This window comes from Strongylocentrotus purpuratus, unplaced genomic scaffold, assembly GCF_000002235.5.
Source record: "Strongylocentrotus purpuratus isolate Spur 01 unplaced genomic scaffold, Spur_5.0 spur5_scaffold_6, whole genome shotgun sequence".
In the NCBI taxonomy this organism is placed as follows: Eukaryota; Metazoa; Echinodermata; class Echinoidea; order Camarodonta; family Strongylocentrotidae; genus Strongylocentrotus; species Strongylocentrotus purpuratus.
The window spans coordinates 53376135-53401533 of NW_022145612.1; the positions used below are offsets into that span (position 1 = coordinate 53376135).

Consider the following 25399-nt stretch of genomic DNA (forward strand, 5'->3'; position numbering starts at 1 on the left):
AATTGTCAAACGATCTTTATGACCTTAGACCTTCGAGTCATTGACCTGACAATCCCAAAATGTGATCACTTGTCTCCCTACAGTGATGCAAACTAGCTTAAAATAGTCATAGGTTTGGCCATTACAAGGTTAATTAACCTTTAAATTCATGTAAATTGATTGGTCTTAGACATTTGACTTTCTTATACCCAAAAATATATTTCATTTGTCTATGCATAGTGATCCACATTTTTACCAAGTTTAAAGTTCATGGATCGAATCATTCTTGAGACATTGCAATAACAATGCTAAAACCCATGACCTTTGACCTATTTACCCAAACATCTACCAGTAATCATATCTTCTTATACATAATATTTGTAGTGAATATAATTTGCATAATGCAAAAATAATCTTTAACCAAAAGTAAATTAAAATTTAAAATATTATCTTTATATTGTTGTAAATTACTAATTTGAACAAATCAAGTGTTCAATCCAGTGTTTTGAGGTCAATGAACAATGCAGACACATTTTAAAATCAATATTATGGTTAATGCTTTCAAAATATGCAAATACGCTTCCATCAAAAGAAATACAAATTCATATTTTGTGCAAATATTTTGTAAAAATATGAATTTGAAGAAAAGAGCTAATTTGTATTTGAAGAAAAGAGCTAATTTGTATTTGAAGAAAAGAGCTAATTTGTATGCAATGCAAATTGAACTGCTTTCCATTACTTAAATTTTTACTAGAATTTTAGTTTGTTGTATAGGAATTATTCCAAAGGGCACGTACTGCAGTGAAATAAATTATTTTGCAATTACTTTTGGGTTACCCCCTAAAATTCAATGGACTTGTCTTCTCAAATATGTGAATGCATTCATCAGGTACGGAATGAATAAACATCATTGTATTATATTCAGACATACGTCATACGCTATTGTGTCTGAAATGTATTTACCAACTTGGGGAATACCAGATTGGGAGGCTCCAACACATGACTGTATAAATAAAAAAGAGCGTAGAGAAAAGTCATACTAGGAACCAAGGTGGAAATATATGCTACGCTGAACTTGTTACAATGAACAGCTCACCGTCTTGGCAAACTGTGTTATTTTTTAGTCCAGAGAGGCCATAATTTACAGATATCCTTGTCAAACCAATGCCTATCATGTAAGTTGTATTATCCATCCTATTTCATTTAAAGCGTGCTTATCAAGTCACACCGCAGTCTCTGTGAATTTGCATGTATTAATGTAAGTCGTATGTACATCCCAACATATAATTTCTTAATTCTGCGGAGATATAGTGTTTATTGACATGAAACTTACAGATCAAGTGTTTGTGCAATATGTAGTCTTGAACATTAGGCGGCAATAGTATACAAATGTTGACTGCTTTGAGGGGTACAGTGAAAACTATGGCTTGAGGTGAGCTCGCAACTGTGCTATTCCCCAAGACGACAGTCGAGGGGCATAGCACAGTTGTGAGATCACCGAGGGCCATGGTTTTTAACCGTGACGCAAAAAAGAAGCAGTCAACATTTGTTTTATATACCGCAAAAGGCGCATCCTTCTTGAGCTCAGAAATTAATTTCAAAGACAGATGAAATACGGCACCGTAACATAATTCTCATTGATTGCTCTTTCAAAATTTTGTTCGGTGTACATGTATGATATGGTGCTGGCACCGCCCCAGCGTATTAAATTGCCATAGCTACGCCCGCGCGCGTACAAAGGCATAATTCTATGCCTGGTCAATATTTTTCACTATACCGCCCAGCAGTCCATAGTGAATTTCATGCCTGAAAATTTGACCAATCAGAGGCCTAGAATCTAGACAAGCGGTATATAATACTAGTCATTTCATAGTAAAACTAAAAGCACAGACTCGTAATCAAGACTAGTTATTTCTTTTGACTGACATTATTATTCAAGAATAGTTATATTTTAGTGCTATTACCAACTGATATTCAAGACTAGTTATGATTTAGTGCACTTACCAACTAATATTTAAAACTGGTTATGTTTAAGTGCTCTACCAACTGATATTTATGACTAGTTATGTTTTAGTGCACTTACCAAGTGATATTTAAGACTAGTTATGTTTTATATAGTGCACTTTCCAACTGGAATTTAAAATTAGTTATGGTTTAGTGCGCTTTCCAATTGACATATTCAAGACTAGTTATGTTTTAGTGCACTTTCCAACTGATATTCAATATTAGTTATGTTTTAGTGCACTTACAAACTCAAATTCAAGACTAGTTATCATTTTATGATACAGTATCCTTCATCAGGAGTGATTTAGCTCACTAGTTATGATTTAGCTAACTTTCCAAATGATATTCAAGACTAGTTATGATTTAGTTTACTTTCCAAATGATACAATCAGCGTGTCCACACACAAAACAATTTATCCCGAAACTCTATAACGAAACGTCGTATAAAGAATCATCGTATAAACTCCAGGGTGTCCACACACACAAGAAAGTAATCCCGAAACTCTACATCGAAACGTTGTATAGGTGTGCAGTTTGTGACTGCAGTCATGAAATGGAAGCAGAAATGAGAGGTCAGGTCTCCTTTCGCGCGAGGTCACGTTAAGCCCCGCCCAGTTATACCGTTCTAGTTCGACTAGTTATACTAGTTACCTCAACACACAACACATCCGATGCCTTTTCTCCCATTCTTTAATTTTTCATTTCAATTTTTCTTTTACTCTTTATGTCAGCTATTGAAATATACAACTAGCCTATAATCATCAATTTTATTCCATGCAAACTGCTAGATCCATCTCAAACAATGGCAAGTTATCGGGGAGAACCGTCCGATCCAATGGCATGTGCTTCAGCTGAACTTGACCTGCCCAACCCTGGTCTTCTTACATTTCGAAAGCTGGCAATCAACAAGGGACAAATCACCAGAGTAGAAGAAAAGACGATGAAATCTACCATTCAAACCCAAGACGATATCCTTGACAGTAAAATTTACAGTGAACAGTTCTGCAATGCTGCCCGAAATGTCAAAGGTGAGATATTTACAAGAGTTATAGTTATAACGTAACCATACAACCCAAGTAACTGGATTCAGTTACGATTTTGCACTTTACTGTGCACACTCTCCACTCCCTTGGGAAGCTTTCCAGCCAGTCACACTGTTTATGGGTGTGCACATGCTAATTCAATCACATTGACCTTTCCATCCTACCTGGTCCCAATATAACACCTGGGTGGAGAGGAGCGATCCCAATGAAACGCCTTGCCCAACGTGCCATGAGTGCCAAGCCAGGGATCAAACCCTGGACTTCTGAATTTCTAGTCAAATAATACTCTTTTCACACTTGTTTTGCTTAACCCCGTACTTTGATTAGCCCCGTACTATCCTTAGCCCCGTACTATCCTTAAGCCTGGACTAACTTTTTTTGCTCTTCACACACCCTATTTTAGTCCCGATACTAAGCGCCTATCCCGGAAGAAGAAAACTCTGCAATTTGTCAGCCCCGTACTAGTTGCATAGCGTGAATATTCATTAATTCGCTCCATTGCGTAGTACCAGACTATTTTTCGTTTCTGTCCTCATTCATTTGCTTGGCACCACAACTTTGGAGTTAGCACCACAATTGCGGGGTTAGCCCTGCTTTTTTGCAGGGCCAGCTAACCCTGTACTATAGGTGGGGCTAGCCCACTTTGGTAAATGCGAGTCTGAACAGAAAGTGGAATAAGCTTAACCCGGTCTATAGGTGGGGCTAAGAGCCTAAGACCGCCCTTTAACCCCACCTATAGTCCGGGGTTAAGCAAAATTTTGCCAGTGTGAAAACAGTATTATAAGACCACTTGACTACGATACCTCAAGGGAAATACTAGGTAGGAAAATATGCAGACTTTCTATTGATATCAAAGTAAAGGATATTAATCCAGTATGCAAACTGAATTTTCCCACTTTATGAGGCAGGTTTATCTATGTTGATATATAACACATTAAAATCAATGTATTTTTATGTTTACTTTAAGGTGTGATGCTCTACCACTCCAAAAAAAAAGGTGAGGCAATCAAGGTATGGGAAGAAACATTAGCATCAGATAAAACCAATCTGAATGCACTAAAGGACATAACACTTGCATACCAAAAACTAGGCTACAACCCCGAGGTACAGAAGTATGAAGCACAGCTGAGGAACACGATACGAGATGCAAGACCTGATGAGAAGCGGATGATGTTTGCTAGGTGCCAGGCTGAACAGGGCTATGCTCTATTTCAAGATCTGCGTACACAATCCTGGAAAGGGATCGACCTGCGTCAAGAACAAGTTAATTGCTATGAGGCGGCGCTTAAAATGGCAGAGGGTCTCATAGGCCAGAAGGAGAAGAGAGATTGGCTTCTGTACACTGGTAAGGCATATGAAAAGCTTTGTCATGTTTCTTACAGGGCTAGTAGAGACGATCTATACATGGATTCCATAGGGAAGGCAATAGAAATTTTACATGAAGCCCTCCAAATGTCTGATAAAAATGCGCTGTACCAGGCAGAGATATGGCTCACGATTGGGACCATGTTTGATCGAGATATGAGGTGTGTAGCATTTGATATCCCTCAACTTGTTGAACAATGCTACAAAGAATGCTGGGAAGATCCAATGATTTGCTTCAAAAAGGCTTTAGAATTCAATCCCGACAATCACAACAATCTGTGGCTTTTGGGTCGTATAGGAATTTGCCTCTACAAGCAGCAAAATTATGACGGTGCCCTGAAATGGTTAAATCAATGCATTCATGCTACTGACAAACTTCCACCTGAGGACCCACAGAGAAATTCATCCTGGAATGCTCTGTACCATAGAGCCAAGATATACATCAAGGAGGCCAAAAGGTATGGCACTCAAAGAAAGCCTGCCCAATCCCACTCGTTTCTTGAGAAAGCACAACTGGATGCAAACAGAGCATTGGAATTAAGGCAATCCCCCATGAATATTGCGTTGGCAGGTGAAGTTAACCATATGCTCGCCAAGAATCGACTGACCCCACAGAAAGAGGTTGATCATCTCAGAAATATAGCTCTTAATAGATTCTATGAGGCATCAGTCACACAGGATGGTTCTACTTCCTCAGACGTCCATCTCAAAAGGGCAGAGTGTCTTCAAGATGGGGAAGACCTGCAATCAGCAATTGAGTCATTCAAAATTGCTTTTGACACTATAGGCACTGGGGCAGACTTTCGTGATTCACTAGCGTCAAAACTGTTGAATGCCATGTTACAATACTACAAAGGCAGTCCACAGCATTTGTTTGGGGAAGTTGCATTCTGGTTCATCTACACCCATAAATCCTGGCAAGCTCCACAGAAGTACATCAAAATGCTTTACGTGGAATATGCTACTGAGATCTTGGATATACTGGAATACAGCAGCCGACATGTTTCTGACGAGTCAACCACAGTACAAAATATGGTAGAATCTTTCAAACAAGTCATGCATGAAAGAAACATAGGAGATGAGAACTTCAAAATCAGATTGAGCAACCTTGGCGAGAAGAGGGACCTCAGTCTTTCTCAAAGGCAAGAGCCTGTACCAACAGCAATTCAAGAGGATGATATACCTAATGTTCACCCACTGACATCGGGTGTAGACTTTGACTTCTACATCCTTCATGACGGAAACAACCCTGAGATAAAAGGCTGGATAAGGTATGCACTGCTAAAGGGTCTTGAATGGAAGTTCTATGCCTTAAAAGGGTACTATCATCAGAGAGACTCAAGATTTGGAGCATTTCCATATGAATCAGAGGCTGAGGCAATGGAGAAATCGGCCAAGATTCTCATTGTCTTAAGCCACGGCTTTGACGGTAACAAAAATCTAACAACGGAAATAGCCCAGGGTTTGCATGCTAAAAACACAGAAAATGTCATTCTCCTCCAGAGAGAGCAAGTGGAAGTGCCTACCAAGCTAAGATGTTACAAGAAGTTTGATTTCACTGTGCAAGTGGACCTTCCACAATTGGTGAGGTACCTACTGCCAGTACGTCCTCTATGCGACATCTAAGAAATGTCCTTGAACAAACTCTGTGACACTTTGTAAGAGACTGCAATCCAAGCCTTACCTTATTAAGTGCTCCAGTCAATTTACTACAATTGAGTAAATGTACATGTTTAAAGAGGAGGTTAAGTTCTGGGAAGAGGTAAAAAATAATTTGTGAGCGTTATCATTGTTATTATGCAAGGGTGGAAGAACATCAGATTAAACATGTTCCCTGAAAAGCATGGCTCTTCAAATGCCTTCATATTCTAAATATGACATGAAACATCGTTAAAATCGGAGGGTAGGTTTTTTTCGCCGTGTGCTCGTGTAGTCCCATATACATCATTCAGTGTACAGTGCTTGTAACTTTGCCAAGATTTGGCCAAATTTCTTATCATTTTGATGATTCCAAAACCTTGCAATACACACGAATACTTATATACTAGATGATCAACCTTTTCTGATAGATTCCACACCGTTTCTTTCACAATGCAATCACATGAACAGAACTCAACTTTATCTTTAAATAGAAGATCGAGTTCCAGGAAAGATGAAAAGTAATTTGTGATCTTTTCCATCCTTTTTATATTGGTGTTGAAGGGAAATAACATAGAAAAAACATGACAGATGAAATTGGACTCCTATATGCCTCCACCCTAAAATCAGTATAAAATATGCAATATGTTCTTAGAGATTTCTCACTTTTTTAATGCAACAAAATTTATATGTACTGAACTAAAAATATGATCATGATTAAACAGATAAAGTCTCTTACCAGTACAACTAACTACGAGATAGACACTGGACTACAACACCTGTTTAACCTGAGGAACCAATTGGTTCAAGAACATTTTGGAAAGTCTGCATCAAAATCCTCTGGGGTTATGGAAATACATCAGAAGTATTAAAGAGTATGGAAAATCAGGGCATACCGACACTCAGACACCAAGGAGTCCATTTTTTCTCTGACAAGGACAAGGCGCAATCTCTAGCTGACTACTTTAAGTCGGTGTTTTACGCAGGAAAACCTGGACCAGACCCTTTCACTCCTACCAACTTGCCAACTGTGGAAGATGTCAACGTTATGGTAGAAGGGACTCTGAAGTTGCTTAAGACAGTAATCATTCACAAAGCTACTGGTCCTGATGGAATATGTCCCAGGATGCTAAAGGAAACCGCAGATGAAATAGCACCAGTAGTACTGTGCGACCTATTCCAATAATCCTTAGACAGTGGAGATCTACCAGAGGATTGGCTTTTAGCCAATATCACTGCACTGTTCAAGAAAGGTGATAAAGCCTGACCATCAAATTATAGACCGGTGTCCTTGACAGCGACATGCAGTAAGCTTCTTGAGCATATAGTTCATTCTCATATAAGTCTGCATTTGGAACGTCACAATATCCTTACTCCCAAGCAACATGGCTATAGAAAGCATCATTCTTGCACCTCCCAGTTGATACTTGCCTCCCATGTTTGGGCTAACGCAATAGACTCTTGGCACCAGATGGACATAGCAATTTTTGACTTTTCAAAAGCATTCAACACTGTCCCTCATGAAATGCTGGCCGCAAAACTACATATGTATTAAATTTGTGAGAAATTACTTAACTTGATTAGCAACTTCCTCACTAAACGAAGACAAAGAGTCGTCATTAATGGTACAAGCTCTGATTGGCACAACGTGGGGTCAGGCATACCAAAGGGGACATTCTTTGGCCCCCTGCTGTTCTTGCTCTACATAAATGACATCACCGATAACCTACAGTCTGAAATTCGCCTATTTGCTGATGATTGGTGTTATACAAGGTCGTTAAAAACCTATGAGTGGCAGATGAAGTTTAATGCTAAGAAATGTTTTGTCATGAATATGACCAACAAGAGGAAGATATTGAGATTCCCCTATACTCTTCATGCCCAAAAGATTGATCCAGTTGAACATCATCAGTACCTTGGAGTCTTCCTAACCCACAAATACAAGAGGGATTTCCAGTATGCTCACATCACCACGAAGGCAAACACTAACAGGGTTCTTAGAATGCTATAGCGTAATCTTAGAGGTTGTGCGAGAACCATCAAGAGCACTGCTTATCTTGCACTAGTAAGACCTCATTTAGAATATGCAGCTAGTGTCTACGACCCTTATGAGACCAAGTACATCAAGCAGCTGGAAATGGTCCAAAGTTGTGCTACCAGGTTTGTCTGCAATGATTATAACCAACGTGCTAGTATTACTGACATGGTGAAGGATCTGGATTGGGACTCCCTGGAACATAGGCGAGAAGTTGCAAGACTTGCTCTGATGAAGCAGATCCAGAGCAGTCACTCTTCCATCCAGAAGACCCTAACACCTCCTGCTGGTACTAGATCCTGTCTTTTGTCAATCAGCAATAGCCGGCAATTGATCTAGACTTTATATTGCAATTTGCAAGACAGACTTCTTCAAGTTCTCCTATTTCCCTCATACATGCAAGGACTGGAATAAGTTACCTGATAGCATTATCAACACAGGATCAATTGATTCCTTTAGATCCCATGCACTAAAATTCCTGAAAGACCGTTCTAGTCCATGACCACGCCTTGTTTTTGTGTCTCTACATGGACTTTAAGTCTGTCAACACGTATTGAAGAAGAAGAAAAATAGTTTTTAAACATAATGCAAGCAATTTGACTGCATTATTACGAACCAACGAATCAGGCATACATATTACTGTATGGTTTGTGGGTTCATAATACGAATTGATGACGAATTGTGAGTTAGTATTATAGGCAGGTGAAAAATCAAAGACATAAACTGACTGATATGTTATTACTATTGATTTGATATTTGCCCTTTTTTACTGACAATATTGAAGTTTACAGAAAACATTCTTTATAATACTCAATAATATAATAAGTTAGAAGTGATTTCACAAGTTACACAAGCTCTGAATTGTTTAACTGGTTTATTGTTGCATATATATATGTATTGGTGTTAATGATAATATACTTATCATCAACTTGTGTACATGAATATATGGTTACTATTTTTTTCTAATAATAATAATAATACTGTTTTTTTATATAGCGCTCAATTTGCAAAAAATGTCTTTTTGTACATTATAGACTGCAAAACAAGCAGGGAGTGTAACCAACAGCTGTGCACTGCTTCTGCATTGAAGCTCAGTAAATTATGAACTAAGTTCAAAAGCCTTTTGAGATTTCAATTTAGAACAATACAATAAAAGGAAATCTCATTGGAAAGATACTTAGAATTATCATTAAAGGTAATACAAAGTTTTGGGAAATTTGAAAATTGCGTGGAAAGTGATTCTTTACAATTTTGATATATTTGGATACCCCTGTGGATGTATTATAAACACTAGAAAATTTAGCCCCTAAACTACTTCTGCTTTCGAGAAAAATTTAATATAAAAATTTACCGGTGCTCCCGGTAAATTTTGATAAATTTAAAATAGCGCCTATGGCCGTACAATGGTAGCTGCGACCATGAAAATCTCAGAATATGTAGTTGTGATATATAATTTCCGACCAGGAACAACTAATCGGTAGATTTTAGTCAAAAAACATTGTTTTATAGCTTAATTTATATCTTGACCTTGCGAGGGAGCTATACAACATAAAGAGTTTATTATTTACAATTTCATAACTTTAGACTCAATTTCATCCGCGACAACGATCACTGAATATTGTAGGACCGCATATGCGTCCAATATGTTCATTTGAACCAAATTCATGACCCCATACCAAAACTTTGTATTACCTTTAACATTTGACAGTAACAAACATACATGCTGTCTAAGGTCTTATTTTGTAAAGCTTTGTTGTTGTTGTTGTTGTTATTATTGTTGTTAATGTTGTTGGGTGTTGGTATTTTAGTGTTTTGAGCAATAGGCAATTGTAAAACTGCAAAAATACAAGAAATTCTGCATTTTATGTATATGATAATGATAAGTGTATATGTGTGATGTATTTTGTAATGATTTAACTAATTAGTAACTCTATAAGCGTGTCTCATGTAAATACAAACACATGAAAATATGTGACACATGCTGTATCATGTCTGTTTAGTATGAAAGACTGCAAAATTAAGTGTTAAAAATGGTTGTAATTGCTTCTATTTGTGAAAAGATAGTACAAACAGCATTGTAAACTACTGATTTAGACTATGATAATGTTGGTTGTACAAAATAATTTGTACTTGTTTACTTTTGAAGACATCACATAGACTAAAGAATATTGCATAACAAGTTTAATCATTACACAGTAAACTACAATGCCAAGGAGTTGTGTTTACAACAGAACAAGTCATTAGTATCTGCAATTTGGAATGTAAAATCTTAATATTTTACCTTGTGTTTTGTTTGTTTTGTAAATAAAGCAAGAGATGATTTTACCAAATCTATAACAAGAGCTATAACAGTACATCTTGAATGAAGGAATTTCATGTATACCATATTACATGCTTTGTAAAAAGAATAAGGCTAAGATGCAAAAGAATATTGCATTTTAGGCAATATATAAATACTCTATAAGATATCACAGCTCAAATTGTTAATGTCCTATCCTATGCCTTCTTGTAAGGGACATCAACAAATAAATTTCTTATATATTATCTCATGAATGGCCACAAGGCATTATATACTACTGAGTCCCGGACTTGACCATTGAGCAATCTACATCAAGCTAATAGGGTCATTCCATAGGGTTGGGTCATTTTTATTTTTTCAAATTTAAATGTATTTTTTAGAAAATGATAAGTACCGGTATGTTGTATTTAAAGGTAAAGACCAGTATTGGAAACGCCCCAATTTCAAAAAAATGAAATGGAAGCTCTTATTACCAATCATGTGAAAGAATATGTTTTGAATAATACATGATGATAAAAATGTTGACGGAAAACCGCCTACTAATTGATATATTTGGTAAATTAGTGTATCTCTCGCCTGTTGAGAGATACAAATGCACGTGTTGCGCACGTGTGTGTAGTCCCATATACATCTTTCTGTGTACAGTGATTCTAACTTTATGAAGACTTGGCCAAATTTCTTATCATTTTGATGATTCCAGAACCTTGCAGTACATCTACGCTAGATGATCAACCTTTTCTGATGGATTTCACAATGTTTCTTTCACAATGCAATCGCATGACCATAACTGGTCTTTAGCTTTAAGAGTAATGTATGATAGAATAAATAAACATTAACAGTTTAAATACTGAGGTAGCTGTCTGATGTGGGAATTCCCAAGCAAACTATTAAGAGCTAGACTTTAATAACAGACTTTTTTCATACAACAAATGAGGTAGCAATCATCAGATTTGAAGACACACTATTGTTATGTTATGGACCAAAATTCAAATTGTATGAATAATTTATCAATACTTTGCACCTCTACAGGAAGTAAATAGGAAGATGAAATGTTTACAAACATCACCATTGTTCAAAGGCTAAGACTCATACAACTTCCAAGTAGATCTAAAGTAATTATGCACTGCATGGTCACTTTATAGTCTTCTTAGGCCATTACCAAAATATACATGTTTAGCGTCCAAGCCCGCTACCTTTTTTGGGGCCGCCTCCTATTTATTTTTTAATTTTTTAATTTTTTATTTTTTTATTTTTTTATTTTTTAATTTTTTAATTTTTTTAATTTTTTAAAGAAAAAAACATGAAAAACACTGCTAAAATGGATCTATTTCTGATCTGATTAAAAAAAAAAAAAAAAATTCAAAAAAGCAGGATGCTAAACATGTTTTTTTTTAAATTTGGCCTTATTCATTACATCACTCTTTCCAGTTCAAAGACCCACTCTCCATTACTGAGTAAAATGTTCATCTGGTCAAGGATTCCTGGTTGACCAACCTCCATTGGAAGGTTTACCCACTATAAAAGGAGTTCACTTCACACTCCAGTCAGAGAAGATTTTAGACATTAAACTGAGAATACGTTCCAGTCATTTATGATTTCAGAGGGTATATACTCATCATCAGATTTGCTCTAGACTTCAATTCATTGTCATTGTAATACATTCATCTATATCTTCATGTTATATCTGATCTGAATAAATGTTAAGCTCCAGCTTTGAGTTTATTCAATTTTTGTCACCATTTGTCATGATTGACTCCCTATACTTATGAAAGTAAACTGTGCTATGTTACCTGTTCCCATACAAAAAATACGGAACAAAAATAATACACATATAACACATAACCTATACATTTACTTTCAAATATAAAACTCTTCTAATGACATATAAATGTTCACAGATTATCTCTCTCAGAAATACTTGATAACATAGACATGAAAGCATTAGAGTAATAACAAGGTCTAAAGCATCTGGAATGTAGACTAAACATTACATTTCCACAAGTCCTGTAAACTGACTTATTTTGATAATATCTGAGAACCACTGCTGTTAGCTTAGTTTTTAATAGGCTTTCATTAAATATTCAATATACACCAATTGGCTGGAAAATTATAGGATTTTAATTTGGCAATCTGATCAAGTTTAGTGATTTATGTTGAAGAGTACACAAAAAAGGGCCTGTACATTCGGACTACAAACCTGAAGCAACATGCTGCAGAAGACTTTAAGTCTATAAATAGATTTGGGAATTCCCATCCCTGTCTATTTCAATACCTACAGCTGAGCTGCACTGCACATCATAGAATGTTCCAGAAGGTACTTTTCTAGCTACCTGATATCAAAACAAACCTCTGAGTAACAACAGTTTCATTAACGCAAAACAACAATTTTTTTTCTCAAATAAACAACCATTGGATGAGCTGAGAAAGAAACAAAGTTTTGCAGGATATGATCTACTGGCAAGTGAGTTTCATGTAGTTTGAGGTCAAAAGATGGTGCGTGTCTGGACAGGTTGTCTATCCAGACAGTCGATTTAAAGAGAAGGTTGAGTTCTGGGAAGAGGTGTAAAATAATTTGTGAGCGTTATCATTGTTATTATGCAAGTGTGGAAGAACATCTGATAAAACATGTTCCCTGAAAAGCATGGCTCTTCAAATTATGCCTTCATATTCTAAATATGTCATGTAACATCGTAAAAATCGAGACAGATTTTTACGCCACGTGTTCATGTAGTCCCATATACATCTTTCTGTGTACAGTGTTTGTAACTTTACCAAGACTTGGTTAAATTTCTTATCATTTTGATGATTCCAGAACCTTGCAATACACACAAATACTTATATGCTACATGATCAACCTTTTCTGGTCGATTCCACGTTTCTTTCACAATGCAATCGCATGACCAGAACTCAACTTCATCTTTAAAGCAGCAATTTGAAGAAGCTTACAAGTAAAATTTCATAAATCTTCTAAGACTGATGTTTGACGAATATTCATGGTGTTTAGTGCTATTTTATGAATATTTTCTGTTAAATTTGAAGGCAAAAAGAGAAGTCTTTAAGTTTGCTTAGTGTCCGGTAATCCAACCCCACATCATATGTATTAAAAGACACTATGTGAGGACAGTATTTTGATAAAATTGAGACTGGCAACATGTCAATGGAATTAAATTCCAAATTCATCTCTATTGCATTTCAGTGTAGAATTCTGCATTTAATACAATGCTGATATTTATCTTCATTTTTAATCCAATGAATTGGTTATGGATTGGTCCAGAACTCCAGATATAAATAATCACCTTGGTATATAATTTTGTTTTTCTTTTTTCAATCAACAATACCATGTAAAACCGTTTGCTTAGTTCTCAAATTCAGTTGATCAGCACTAGCCTCTGTAACCATTGAAATTGTTTCCTTTTACAAATCAGTAATGCTTGATGCCTTTCATAGACAAGGCAAACAAACTGCTCAAGAAAAATTAAGAAAGTAAAATGAAATCAGCACCACAGCACTCCATAGTTCTGTACTTTTAATTTAACGAACGGGCTTATTTTGGGTGTACATACTTCTTTACCTAAAATACTTTGATTCCTTTGCCTTCTATTTACCTGTAAAATATTGCCTTTGCCATTCATTCACATAGTGAGGTGTAGCGACTTATTATGTGGTTCAGCGCACCCAGTCTAAAAAGGGTTTTTTATGTGTGCATCTTACTTTTTTAAAGAGTGTTTCACTCTTGTACCATTAATATTTGTTGAAAGATTGCAAGAGGGTAAGAAGAGAGTAAATATCATTTTACAAAAACTGAACTAGATGATGTTTGATATTATGACTCTACAATTGAATTAGCTCATCTCACGACAGTGATGGATAATAGCATACATCTTCAGTTCTAGAGGAAACCGTGTTAAAAAGGGTAAAACCTAAAAATTTTGGTGATACAGTACATCTTAAATCTGTGACATTTGACATAGAAAATCAGAAAACCAGAGAGAAAACTTGAAACATGACTGCTGTTCAGTGCTGCTAGTGAAAAGAAAAGGAAAGTTTTATGTAGATTGTACTAGTGTTGTAACATCACAGATATCTCCAATTCTGTTTAACCGCCAGTCAAAACCGGACGGTTTTTGGTTAAACGATTAAAAAAAATATATTAAAAAACAAAAAACAAACTTTCATTTAACTGCGAGGTGCAGTTGAAGGCGCCGATTTGTGCTTGTGAACTTGTCACAAATAGTAACAATGTCGTTTTTAGAAGAATGTGTAAGATCATTAATGTAAATTAAAAACAGTAGAGGACCTAGGATAGAACCTTGTGGTACGCCGTGTGTAATAGAAAAAAAATTGGAGGAATTATTATTACTGAGCTGGGAGACATTGCCAGGCAGGTGGATCGAGGGGCATACATGTAAATCAAAACTTTAACAAAATAAAAAAATAAAAAAAATAAAAATGGGAAAACGAAATAGTCCAATTGAAAACGGATAGTGCCATGGGTGGTCGGATACCGGACGGTTAAACGTTTGACTACAGCACTAGATTGTACCTCATTCTTTGTTGTATATATACAACACATGCTTCGATGACAATTGCTCCATTGTTAATATCCTACAGTACACTAACTGCATTTTCGCTTCATTCCTGTTCATCTAACCCTAACCTTCACTAAACCTGTACCTTCAATGAAATAAAGCATATATAGCAATTATCACCATAGCCGATGTTAGAGAACCTCTGCCTTATTTGAAGCCAATGAGGTGAGCTTCATCATAAATGTGAAACAAAGACTAATGCTTTTTCTCACACTTTGTCTTTTCATCTAGGAGCTTAACTATGGCATGTGCTTCTCTTATAGACAGCATCTCTGATGTGGACAATCCTCTTGGGCTCTTGGGGTTAACCCTAGCCTTCAACGGAGGGAACCTGAATGGCAAACAAGAAGCCCAAGCAAGACGTAAACTAAACAGACGTCTCCCTCTGTTGGAGAGAGAGCTAGCGGATCGTCCAATTCGTCATGGTAACAGAAACTATGTGGGGATGCTGTATTACATACTACAAGAGAAGGACAAAGCTATTGAATGCTGGGAGAAGACAGTAGAAGAGGATCCTACAAACCTCAATGCCATTAAAGATCTATGTACTGCATATGCCAAGCTTGGAGACCGTAAGGAATCACGTAAGTGGCAGTCGCGTCTAGAGGAGACCCAGAGCAAACTATCTGGCAATCCAGACGATGAGAAGAGAGTGTATGCTCGGTGCAGAGCTGAGCAAGCCTTTGCTGCATGCTGGGACTTGCATACACAAACATGGAGTAAAGGAGTGACAGCAATGGAAGAAACCGTGCAAAAATTTGAGTCAGCGCTGGAGTATGCAGATAAATTGATCAGCCAAGATGAGAAAGAAGATTGGCACTTGGCAATTGGGCAAGCCTATGAACGCCTATCCCACAGACACAAACGTAGCAACAATATTCCACAATACATATGTGCCATCAACATGGCAGCACAATATCTACACTTTTCCATATCTTCCTCACAGCACACCATGCACAAGGCTGAGGCATGGGGTGTCCTCGGTAATGCCTTAACCTATGATTCAAACGACACACCTGCTTCAATACCTTCCTTTATCGAAACCAAATACAAAGCATATTGGTATGAACCCTCACTATGCTATGACCAAGCACTTTCCCTTGACCCTGGTAATGCATGGCTTTTGGGAAACTATGGTCATCTCCTCAGAAAACTTGGATATTATTCAGCTGCGATGGAGAAACTTGATAAATCAATTGAGAGTGACCAGAGTCCTTCATCATGGTTCTCCTACGACAACCGATCCAAGGTATACAAACAATTAGCAAGGAACACCGCTGATAAGCAAGTGAGGGAAAGGTTTCTTCGCCGAGCAGCCGAGGACTCAAAGATGGCAGACATCTCTAATCCCAATCCTCGGTCCCAGTCACAGAGGGGCCAGATAGCACATGACATGGCTGAATCTTCAGGCACTAATCAGGAAAAGAAACACTACTCAGTGCAAGCCCTTGCACACTTTGCAGAGTCCTTACAGATCCAAGATGGAATGGACATAAGTGATGCTCACTTAAAGCAGGGTCAATGCCTCCTGAAACGTGACAAGTGGTCAGCAGTCCAATCTTTTAAAATGGCATACAGTACGAGCCCTCCGAATGACTTCCAGGAAACAATAGCATCAAAGTACCTGCTTCCAAATCTCCTAGACCACTATCAGAAGGAACAAAAGCCTGAGAACCTTCTTGCAGAGCTGGCCTACTGGATTACTAATGCTAGTGTACGGCATCAATCCATGTCCTCAATTTTCAAGATCTTGGGTAAGCTGGCTAGAAACAGATTTCAAAATGAAATCCTGGAAGTCATGGAGTACATAGTAGTCTATCAGCCAACTGTGTTAGGTGTGGACAGAATGATTGATGAAGGTTTCATTGCCTTGAGGAAGACAACTTTTAGGAGAGAAAACTTCAAGAGACTGTGCAATCTGGAAAGACAGCATACAACCAAAATGCATTCTTCAACATCTCTTGACCCAACCACTCCCCTGCCTCACCATCAGCCTCCAGAGAAAGCAAAGAATCCAAAATGGCAGAATGACTTCTACGTCATCACACCAGTTGAATCAACTCAGTGGGTACAGTACTTTCTCCTTCCTGGTATGGAGTGCAACTTCTTCTCTCTTAAAGGCTTCTATCAGCAAAGGGATCAAGTAATAGGGAAACTGAAGGTGAGATCTCAAGCAGAGGCAATCTCAAATTCTGCTTCCATCGTCATTGTTTACTCTGGGTCTTTCTCAGATGATGAGGAATGTATGCGTCTCTTTGGGGCTGCATGTGAAACAAGGCCAGCCCCACAGATGGCTCTGCTAAAGCTTGACAACACACCAATCGCTCCACAGATGGCTCGTATTACACAGTTTGATTTCAGCGGGAGTCAGACACAAGTTCCGCCACAATGGTTTGATCTCGCTAAATTTCTTTCTTGATTGTGGAATAGCTAAAAAATACAGTCAATGTAACTGGGTCTATGTGATTTGAGTTTTAGCCAAGACAATCCTAGTTTTGCTCTCAGAGATTACCCATACTGATTTATCCAATGTCCCAATTCCTAATGCTCTAATACTTCATACTGGCATGTAAAAGGACAAACAAAAATCAAATTATTTTATGAGAAAACAGTAATGTGTTCATTATGTATATAACATCATTCATGGAATGCTCAGAGAGAGCTTTCTGAGATAAGCCACCCTGCACTTGCACAAATTTTGGTCCTGTCAAGTCATGTCATTTTGTTGAACACAGACGGTGAACAATGCAATTTGGGCCACGTTGTGCAGACCAGTTCAGTTCATGACTTCTCTGGCTTGCCATGGCATGCATTGTCACTCTACGCTAAGGTCAAAGTTGAACATTGTCCATGCACTGTCACATACTGACATGCACTTTGTCATAAAATAGTTTTATCAAGGTTGTGCACAGTTCACGAATTGTTCATGAAAGCGGCTTTAGAGAGTAAGTTGGGACAATTTTTTGCATGTACATTTTCATCTTTTATGCATCCCCATGAACACTTCACGGCTACTTCCTTCATTGCCACACATTGACATGCAACTGCTTAAATAATGTAGTGTAAAAATTTCAGTGTTTACAAAACTAATCAATGTATAACATTAATGCTGTTCAGTGTCTGGACCACTATGAAACACTTCATGTTTTCATGAGTGGTAAACAAAAGACAACTGTATGGAAGATTTTGATATTTGTTCTCTAAGTTTTTCATCTTCTTGCAGATTCTTCCTCCATTCATTCCTTTTCTTCATGAGATGAATTTAACTCTTTAAAATGTTAAGTAGACGTATTCACCAAACTTCTCTGCAACAATGAGAGAATTTGTCAGAATAGGTACTTGTAGAATATCTAATCATTACAAAAAGTGTTTACTCTACTTTAATTTCAATAACTGACACAAAATGGTTAATTCCATTTACAATACATTTAAAGGTAAAGACCAGTATTGGAAACGCCCCAATTTCTAAAAATTAAATGGAAGCTCTTTTTACCAATCATTTGAAAGAATATGTTTTGAATAATACATGATGATAACAATTTTGACGGGAAACCGCCTACTAATTGATATATTTGGTAAATTAGTTTATCTATTGGCTTGTGAGAGATAAAAACGCATGTGTCGCTTGTGTGCGTAGTCCCATATACATCTTTCTGTGTACAGTGCTTGTAACTTTATGAAGACTGGGCCAAATTTATTATCATTTTGATGATTCCAGAACCTTGCAGTACATCTATGCTAGATGATCAACCTTTTCTGATCGATTTCACAACGTTTCTTTCACAATGCAATCGCATGACCATAACTGGTCTTTATCTTTAAAGAGAAGATTAGACTTGATGGAAAGGTTGGTTATGTTTTACATAAGAAGTGGTTTATACTGTGATGTTTTTGAATCATTGAAATGATAAGAAATTGACCTGTCTAGCTCTAAGTCAAATGCATTGTACACAAATATGTGGCAGGAATGTTTGGTCAAATACATTTCATCTATTTCTCATTATATTTCAATGAGGGCATATGAAGAGTACTTCTTATCAGGATACATTTCTAAAATGATATTCTTCCAAACTGACATACAAAGAATGGAAAAGCTCACAAATTACAGTCAAACTTGTCCACTGAGGCCACCCAAGGGAAACAGAAAAAGTGGCCACTATACAGTGTGAGTCAAAAAAAAGTTTACACTTAGAAAATTGCTAATTATTTTTAAAATCTTCTATGAACAGTAAATAATTATACATCTTATAAAAGAGTGTTTTATCCCAAATCATTTGGTATCATTTTTTGTGGTATGTGTTCACGCTTGGATGAACAGGAGGCATTGTTTGCGAGAGTGCAAAATTCGATTTGCGCCAAAGTTGCTTGTGTGATGTTTGAATAAAGCAATTGGGATTTAATTCGGTCTTTGCAGACCCAAATAACATCCCTAACAAAATTAATCATGCCACACATATCAAATATCGAATATTTAATATCAACGAACATTTGTGCGCGCGCGTGTGTTTGTGTGTGACTTTGCCTCTGCAAAAAGCATAATTATGCAATGCATTTCATTTGATACATTCAATTCATTCTCTCACTCCGCTAATCCCAACATAATCCGTACTGTAGGCATAACTTTGGCGCAAGTCGATTTTCGCACTCTCGCAAAGAATGCCTCATGTTCATCTTAGCGTGAACACATACCACACAAAAATGATACCAAATGATTTGGGATAAAACACTCTTTCATAAGATATATAATAATTTACTGTTCATAGATTATTTTTAAAATAATTAGCAATTTTCTAGGTGTAAACTTTTTTTTGACTCACACAGTAGACAGGTGGCCTTTCAAGACAGGTAGGTTCTACAAAACACATCTCTCTCTCACGAGGGAGACAAAATGCATGGTCACTTCAGACAGGTGGCCTTTATAGAGAGGTGGATAGTATATTCAGATACCGGTAGGTTTGACTGTATTTGTTCATCTTTCCCGGAACACAACCTTCTCTTTAGTTAAATAGGAACTTATTAATGCACTGTGTTATCCCACAATAAAGGGGAATCCAACCCTAACAGACAACCACTCTAAAAGAAAGCAAAAGAAATCAGAGAAGCAGACTGGTGAAAGTTTGAATCAATTCGGACAAACATTAAGAGAGTTATGAATTTTTGAAATTTGTAATCACTATACGCATGGGCACTTCAAAGTGGCTGAATCGGTTATGTCATAATATCATCATGATGAAGTGCTGGACTAAATTATATTAAAAAATGGGCAGTGTGCAGAGTATTCTTTAACACGTTTATAATTTATAATGTATATTTTAAACATTGTCATTTCAATAGTGACAAACTCATACTGTTGCTATAGGAATCATAACGTTGTGTGCCTAATTTTATGTGTTTTATCCACATCTTTCAATATATTTTTGGTACTTTTTAGAACTATGAATAACAAGAGAGGCTGACGGGGGCGTTCAAGTCACTTCATATAATCTCATTCTTAATTGTACGTAAATGCTAAATCATACTGCCCTACCATATTAAAAGCATATTTGTATGTTTTGATAATTATGTCTGATATTATGTACCCCGATTACCACGCAACCATTAGTAACGTCCATAATTAATTGAAAAGAAACAAACAAACAATAAAAGTAATATCCTTCTAAAAAGCGTAAGTTGAAAAAGTCACTCAAAAATTGAGAAAGTGCTTTAAGACAATCATGGCGGATTTTGAATAAAATTTGATCATTTTGATGTTATCTCATTATCTTTTTTGAAAAATAAAAGGCGCATTATGAAACAGATTGTAAAATCAACCACAAAAATTGACTTTGGGGGATTCTCACTCGATTTTCTCTTTATCTTACAGCCCATGAATTTTAGTCTCTGTATTCTAAAGAACTTAAACATTACCTTATAAGATGAAGAATAATTTTAGAATAAGACAAGAAGGATCAGAGAGTCCTAGATTAATACTAATTTCGCAGGATTGAGGCTGAATTCATCTTGTTGATATAAATCTAATTGATATGATGTATTTTTTGTATATATTTAAGAGAATTGGATAACTGGTAAATATATTTTCACATCTTTCTATGTGTGATGGTCTTGACTTTATCAGATTGCAAATCACTTTTGTTATGCTTATCGATGATATTCATTAAAATACTTATTCTGGAAACAACAGCAATGTCAACACAATTCTGTTATTAAATGTTGACCTCTGACATTCTCAAAAAAAATAAAAAAATGCTGGACTACTTCCCCATTTGTTTCAACACACGAAATGATTAAAAATGTCACTTTTTCAAAATATATGATTCAGAAGGGTCTTTTCTTTTTAGATGACCTATAATATGTCGTCCATAATATATTTTGAGTAGTGCCGCAAGGGAGAAGGCACTTACGATAAAACAGAAAATTAATGGAATTTATGTATAGACAGACGTGAGAGTTGTCCCATGACTACGTCACAAACATTGACCAAATTGCCAATTTGAGATTCACATGGATTTAGTGATCTCATATTTGAAACATTTGTAATCCCTTATTATTGGTCTGATATATTTTAAACTTTTACCATTCTGTTTTTCTTACTTTTCTTCTTCCATACCAATCAGGTTGGATTGCCCTTTAAGTTCATTATATGAGACTGAATAACCTCAGGTGTTTACCTGTGACCAGGGAGGTGATAGAGAAGGAGTGGAAACTCTTGTAATTATTCAAACTCATGCGTGAGTTCTAAAGCGTAACAATGGGATGCGTAACATTCCAACTGGCTTTGAAGTTCCATGCTCCGAGCCGCTCTTCCACTGCGGGGAATTTCACATTCATAAAATTATCTGCAAAATTTCAGTGTAAATTATCAACTTCATATGGGGATTGTAATGGGAATAGTGCATCAAACAATTTTTCAAATTTAGTACTCTGCCCTTCCTTTAATTTGTGTTCCAGAGTTGGTAAAAGAAAAATTAGATCCTGACAAAAACTCAATATTTTAGGATAAACCGATTATTTTCGGATGTATAATGTCCCATTATTTAATCCATTTACTATCTCATCCTTTTTTTTTTTGCAGTTGGAAAAAAAGAATGAAATTACAGAAGTTTGTGTTCACTTGCCCGACTCATTACACATTCAACAATTAATGAGAAATCATTGAAAGGGAGAGCAAACATTTTCTGAGATACCATTTTCTGATGTAGGAATTCTAAAACCTGATATTTCATGAGCTCTTTTATCTCGCCACCTGGTCAACAGTTGCAGAGTAGCGCATAACTTTTTGGCGGCTTGGAGCATGGGGTCAAAGGAGAGCGGTTTGATTCCACTCCTTCTCTATCACCTCCCTCCTTTGACTAACAGCACATAAACTCATGAAGAAAATACCTTGTACCATTATGTAAAAAATTGGGTAAACATTTTTCTTTCTTCAAATTTTGAATAAAATTATTGTTTTTTCTGCTCATTGCAATTACTTGCTGAGGAAAATATTAAAATGGGAACGTTTTTTGAAAGTGACTTTGTGATTATAAATGTTTGTTTAAATCTTTTGTGAACTAGTGGAAGACAAAGTTCTAACAATGTTGACAATAAATTACTGGTATTAATAATTAACTTATTTGTCTCATTGTGCAAATAATTGAGTACAATAATAAGGGTGGCAACAATATTTTGTTATAAACTTATGTATGCATACATCAACTAGTCTACTCAACAAGTCATTACTCAGAGTGTATTAAATTTCCCTATCTTTTTTTTGGAGGTAATATTTGAAGCTCATATTTTGAATACAGTACAGTACATGGAACCCCTTACATCAAGAGCAAAGCATGTTTTGGTGATTGCTACACTTTAACACAAAATAACGCACGGTAAAATTAAAAGTAGATGTAGAGCGCTTTGTCAATGTCTGAAGCTGACAATTCAAGGCACCTAGCAGTCAATTTAGTAATACTGAGGTAGCTCTCTGATGTGGGAATTCTTAAGCAAACTTTTTAAAAGCTAGACTTTACTAAAAGAGCCCTGTAAATTGACTGCTTTTGATAATATATGAGAACCACTGCTAATAGCTTAAGTTTTTAATATTTTGTCATTAAATGTTGCATGTACACCAATTGGCTAGAAAATTATAGAATTTTAATTCGGCAATCTTCAGTGATTTATGTCGAAGAATAGACAAAAAAGGACCTGTACATTCAGACTACAAAACTGAAGCAATATCTGCAGAAAACTGTTAGTCTATAAATATATTTGGGAATTCCAATCCCTGTCTATATAAGTACCTACAGCTGAGCTGCACAGTACATCATAGAATGTACTTTTGTAGCTTGGTGATATTGAAACAAACCGCTGAGTGACAAAAGTTTCATTAATAAAGTTTGTTCAACGCAAAACAACAGGAGGAGGTGAGTTCTTTCTAAGAAAAAACCATGGGATAATTGATCTGAGCTGAGAAAGAGACAAAGTTTTGCAGAATATGATCTACTGGCAAGTGAGTTTCATGTAGTTTGAGGTCAAAAGAAAGAGTGGACATGTGCAAATGTTTGTATACCCAGACGTTGTGTGTCCGGACAGGTTGTGTATCCCAACAGTTAATTTAAAACAGCAACTTGAAGAAGTTTACAAGCAATATTTCATAAATCTTCTAAGAATTATGTTGGACAATATTACAAAAGACACATTTTGGAACTATTTAAAACAACATGTCAATGGAATAAAATTACAAATTAATCTCTATTTAATTTTGTAGGATTCTGCATTACAAGACTGCAATTTATCTTTATTTTTATTCGGATGAAAAATAAAGTAAAATTGAATTAGCACGTACTCCGTGATTCTGTACTTAGAATATAATGAACAGACCTATCATATTTCTTTACTTTAAAATAATTTCCTTTGCCTTCTATTTACTTCTAAAATATAGCCTTTGCCATTCATTCACAAAGTGTGGTGTAGCAACTTTTTATGTGGTTCATCGCACCCTGTTTAAAAAGGGTTTTATAATGTGTGCATCTTACTTTTTTTGAAGACTGTTTCACTCTTGTACCATTAATATTTGTTGATTGCAAAAGAAGAGAGTAAACATTATTTACACAAACTGAACTAGATGATGGTTGATATTATGACTGTACAATCAAATAAGCTCAGCTCACAGCAGTGATTGATAATACTATACATCTTAAGTTCTGGAGGGAATCATTTTAAAAAGGGTAAAACCTCAAGAATTTTGTAATGCATATCAAATCTGTGACATTTGACATAGAAAATGAGAAAACCAGAGTGAAAACTTGAAACATGACTGCTGTTCAGTATTGCTAGTGAAAAGAGAAGGAAAGTTTCATGTAGATTGTACCTCATTCTTTGTTGTTCGTACGACAAATGCTTCAATGACGATTGCTCCATTGATGATATCCTACAATAACTGCATTTTCCACTTCATTCTTGGTCACGTATATCTAACCCTTACCTTAAACCTAACTAAAATTCAATGGTTACCCTAACCCTAAACCTGTACCTTCTATGAAATAAGGCATAGAGCAATTATCACCGTAGCCGATGTTAGAGAACCTCTCTCTTATCTGAGGCCAATGAGGTGAGCTTCATCATAAATGTGAAACAAAGACTAATGCTTTTTGTCGCACTTTGTCTTTTCATCTAGAAGCTGAACTATGGCAGACAGCATCTCTGATGTGGACCATCCGATTCCTGGGCTCTTGGAGTTACCCCTAGCCTTCAACAGAAGGAGGCTGACTGGCAAAGAAGAAGCCATAGCCAGACGTAAACTAAATAGACGTCTCCCTCTGTTGTGTAGAGAGCTAGCGGATCGTCCAATTCGTCATGGTAACAGAAACTATGTGGGGATGCTGTATTACATACTACAAGAGAAGGACAAAGCCATTGAATGCTGGGAGAGGACAGTAGAAGAGGATCCTACAAACCTCAATGCCATTAAAGATCTATGTACTGCATATGCCAAGCTTGGAGACCGTAAGGAATCATGTAAGTGGCAGTCGCGTCTAGAGAAGACCCAGAGCAAACTATCTGGCAATCCAGACGATGAGAAGAGAGTGTATGCTCGGTGCAGAGCTGAGCAAGCCTTTGCTGCATGCTGGGACTTTACATGGAGTAAAGGAGTGGCACCAATGGAAAAAACTGTGAAAAGATTCGAGTCAGCTCTGGAGTATGCAGATAAATTGATCAGCCAGGATGAGAAAGAAGATTGGCACTTGGCGATTGGGCAAGCCTATGAACGCCTATCCCACAGACACAAACGTAACAACAATATTCCACAATACTTACAGTCTATCAACAAGGCAGCACAACATCTAGATTTTTCCATATCTTCCTCACAGCACACCTTGCACAAGGCTGAGGCATGGGGTGTCCTTGGTAGTGCCTTAACCTATGATTCAGGCGACACACATTTTTCAATACCTAAATTTATCAATACCAA

The 25399-nt window shown here is 36.5% G+C and overlaps 2 protein-coding genes across 2 annotated transcripts; both read left to right on the top strand.

The window, feature by feature from the left end:
- Positions 1-2665: 2665 nt before the first annotated feature.
- LOC115929930 lies at positions 2666-6076 on the top strand. The gene is made up of 2 exons (XM_031000071.1): positions 2666-3011; positions 3994-6076. The coding sequence occupies exons 1-2, from the start codon at positions 2786-2788 to the stop codon at positions 6015-6017; spliced, it is 2250 nt and encodes a 749-aa protein (XP_030855931.1). The 5' UTR covers positions 2666-2785; the 3' UTR covers positions 6018-6076.
- An 8786-nt stretch (positions 6077-14862) lies between these two features.
- On the top strand, positions 14863-18358 carry LOC115919483 (tetratricopeptide repeat protein 22-like). Its single transcript, XM_030973424.1, has one exon. It carries the CDS (start codon positions 15194-15196, stop codon positions 17369-17371), a length of 2178 nt encoding a protein of 725 aa, XP_030829284.1. The 5' UTR covers positions 14863-15193; the 3' UTR covers positions 17372-18358.
- The last annotated feature ends 7041 nt before the right edge of the window (positions 18359-25399 follow it).

What these genes read in the sequence shown, in the direction of transcription:
- LOC115919483 (XM_030973424.1), top strand. Translation starts at nt 15,194, where the DNA reads ATGGCATGTGCTTCTCTTATAGACAGCATCTCTGATGTGGACAATCCT.
- LOC115929930 (XM_031000071.1), top strand. Translation starts at nt 2,786, where the DNA reads ATGGCAAGTTATCGGGGAGAACCGTCCGATCCAATGGCATGTGCTTCA. An exon ending in TGCTGCCCGAAATGTCAAAG is followed by an intron (nt 3,012 to 3,993) that starts GTGAGATATTTA and finishes GTTTACTTTAAG; the next exon opens with GTGTGATGCTCTACCACTCC.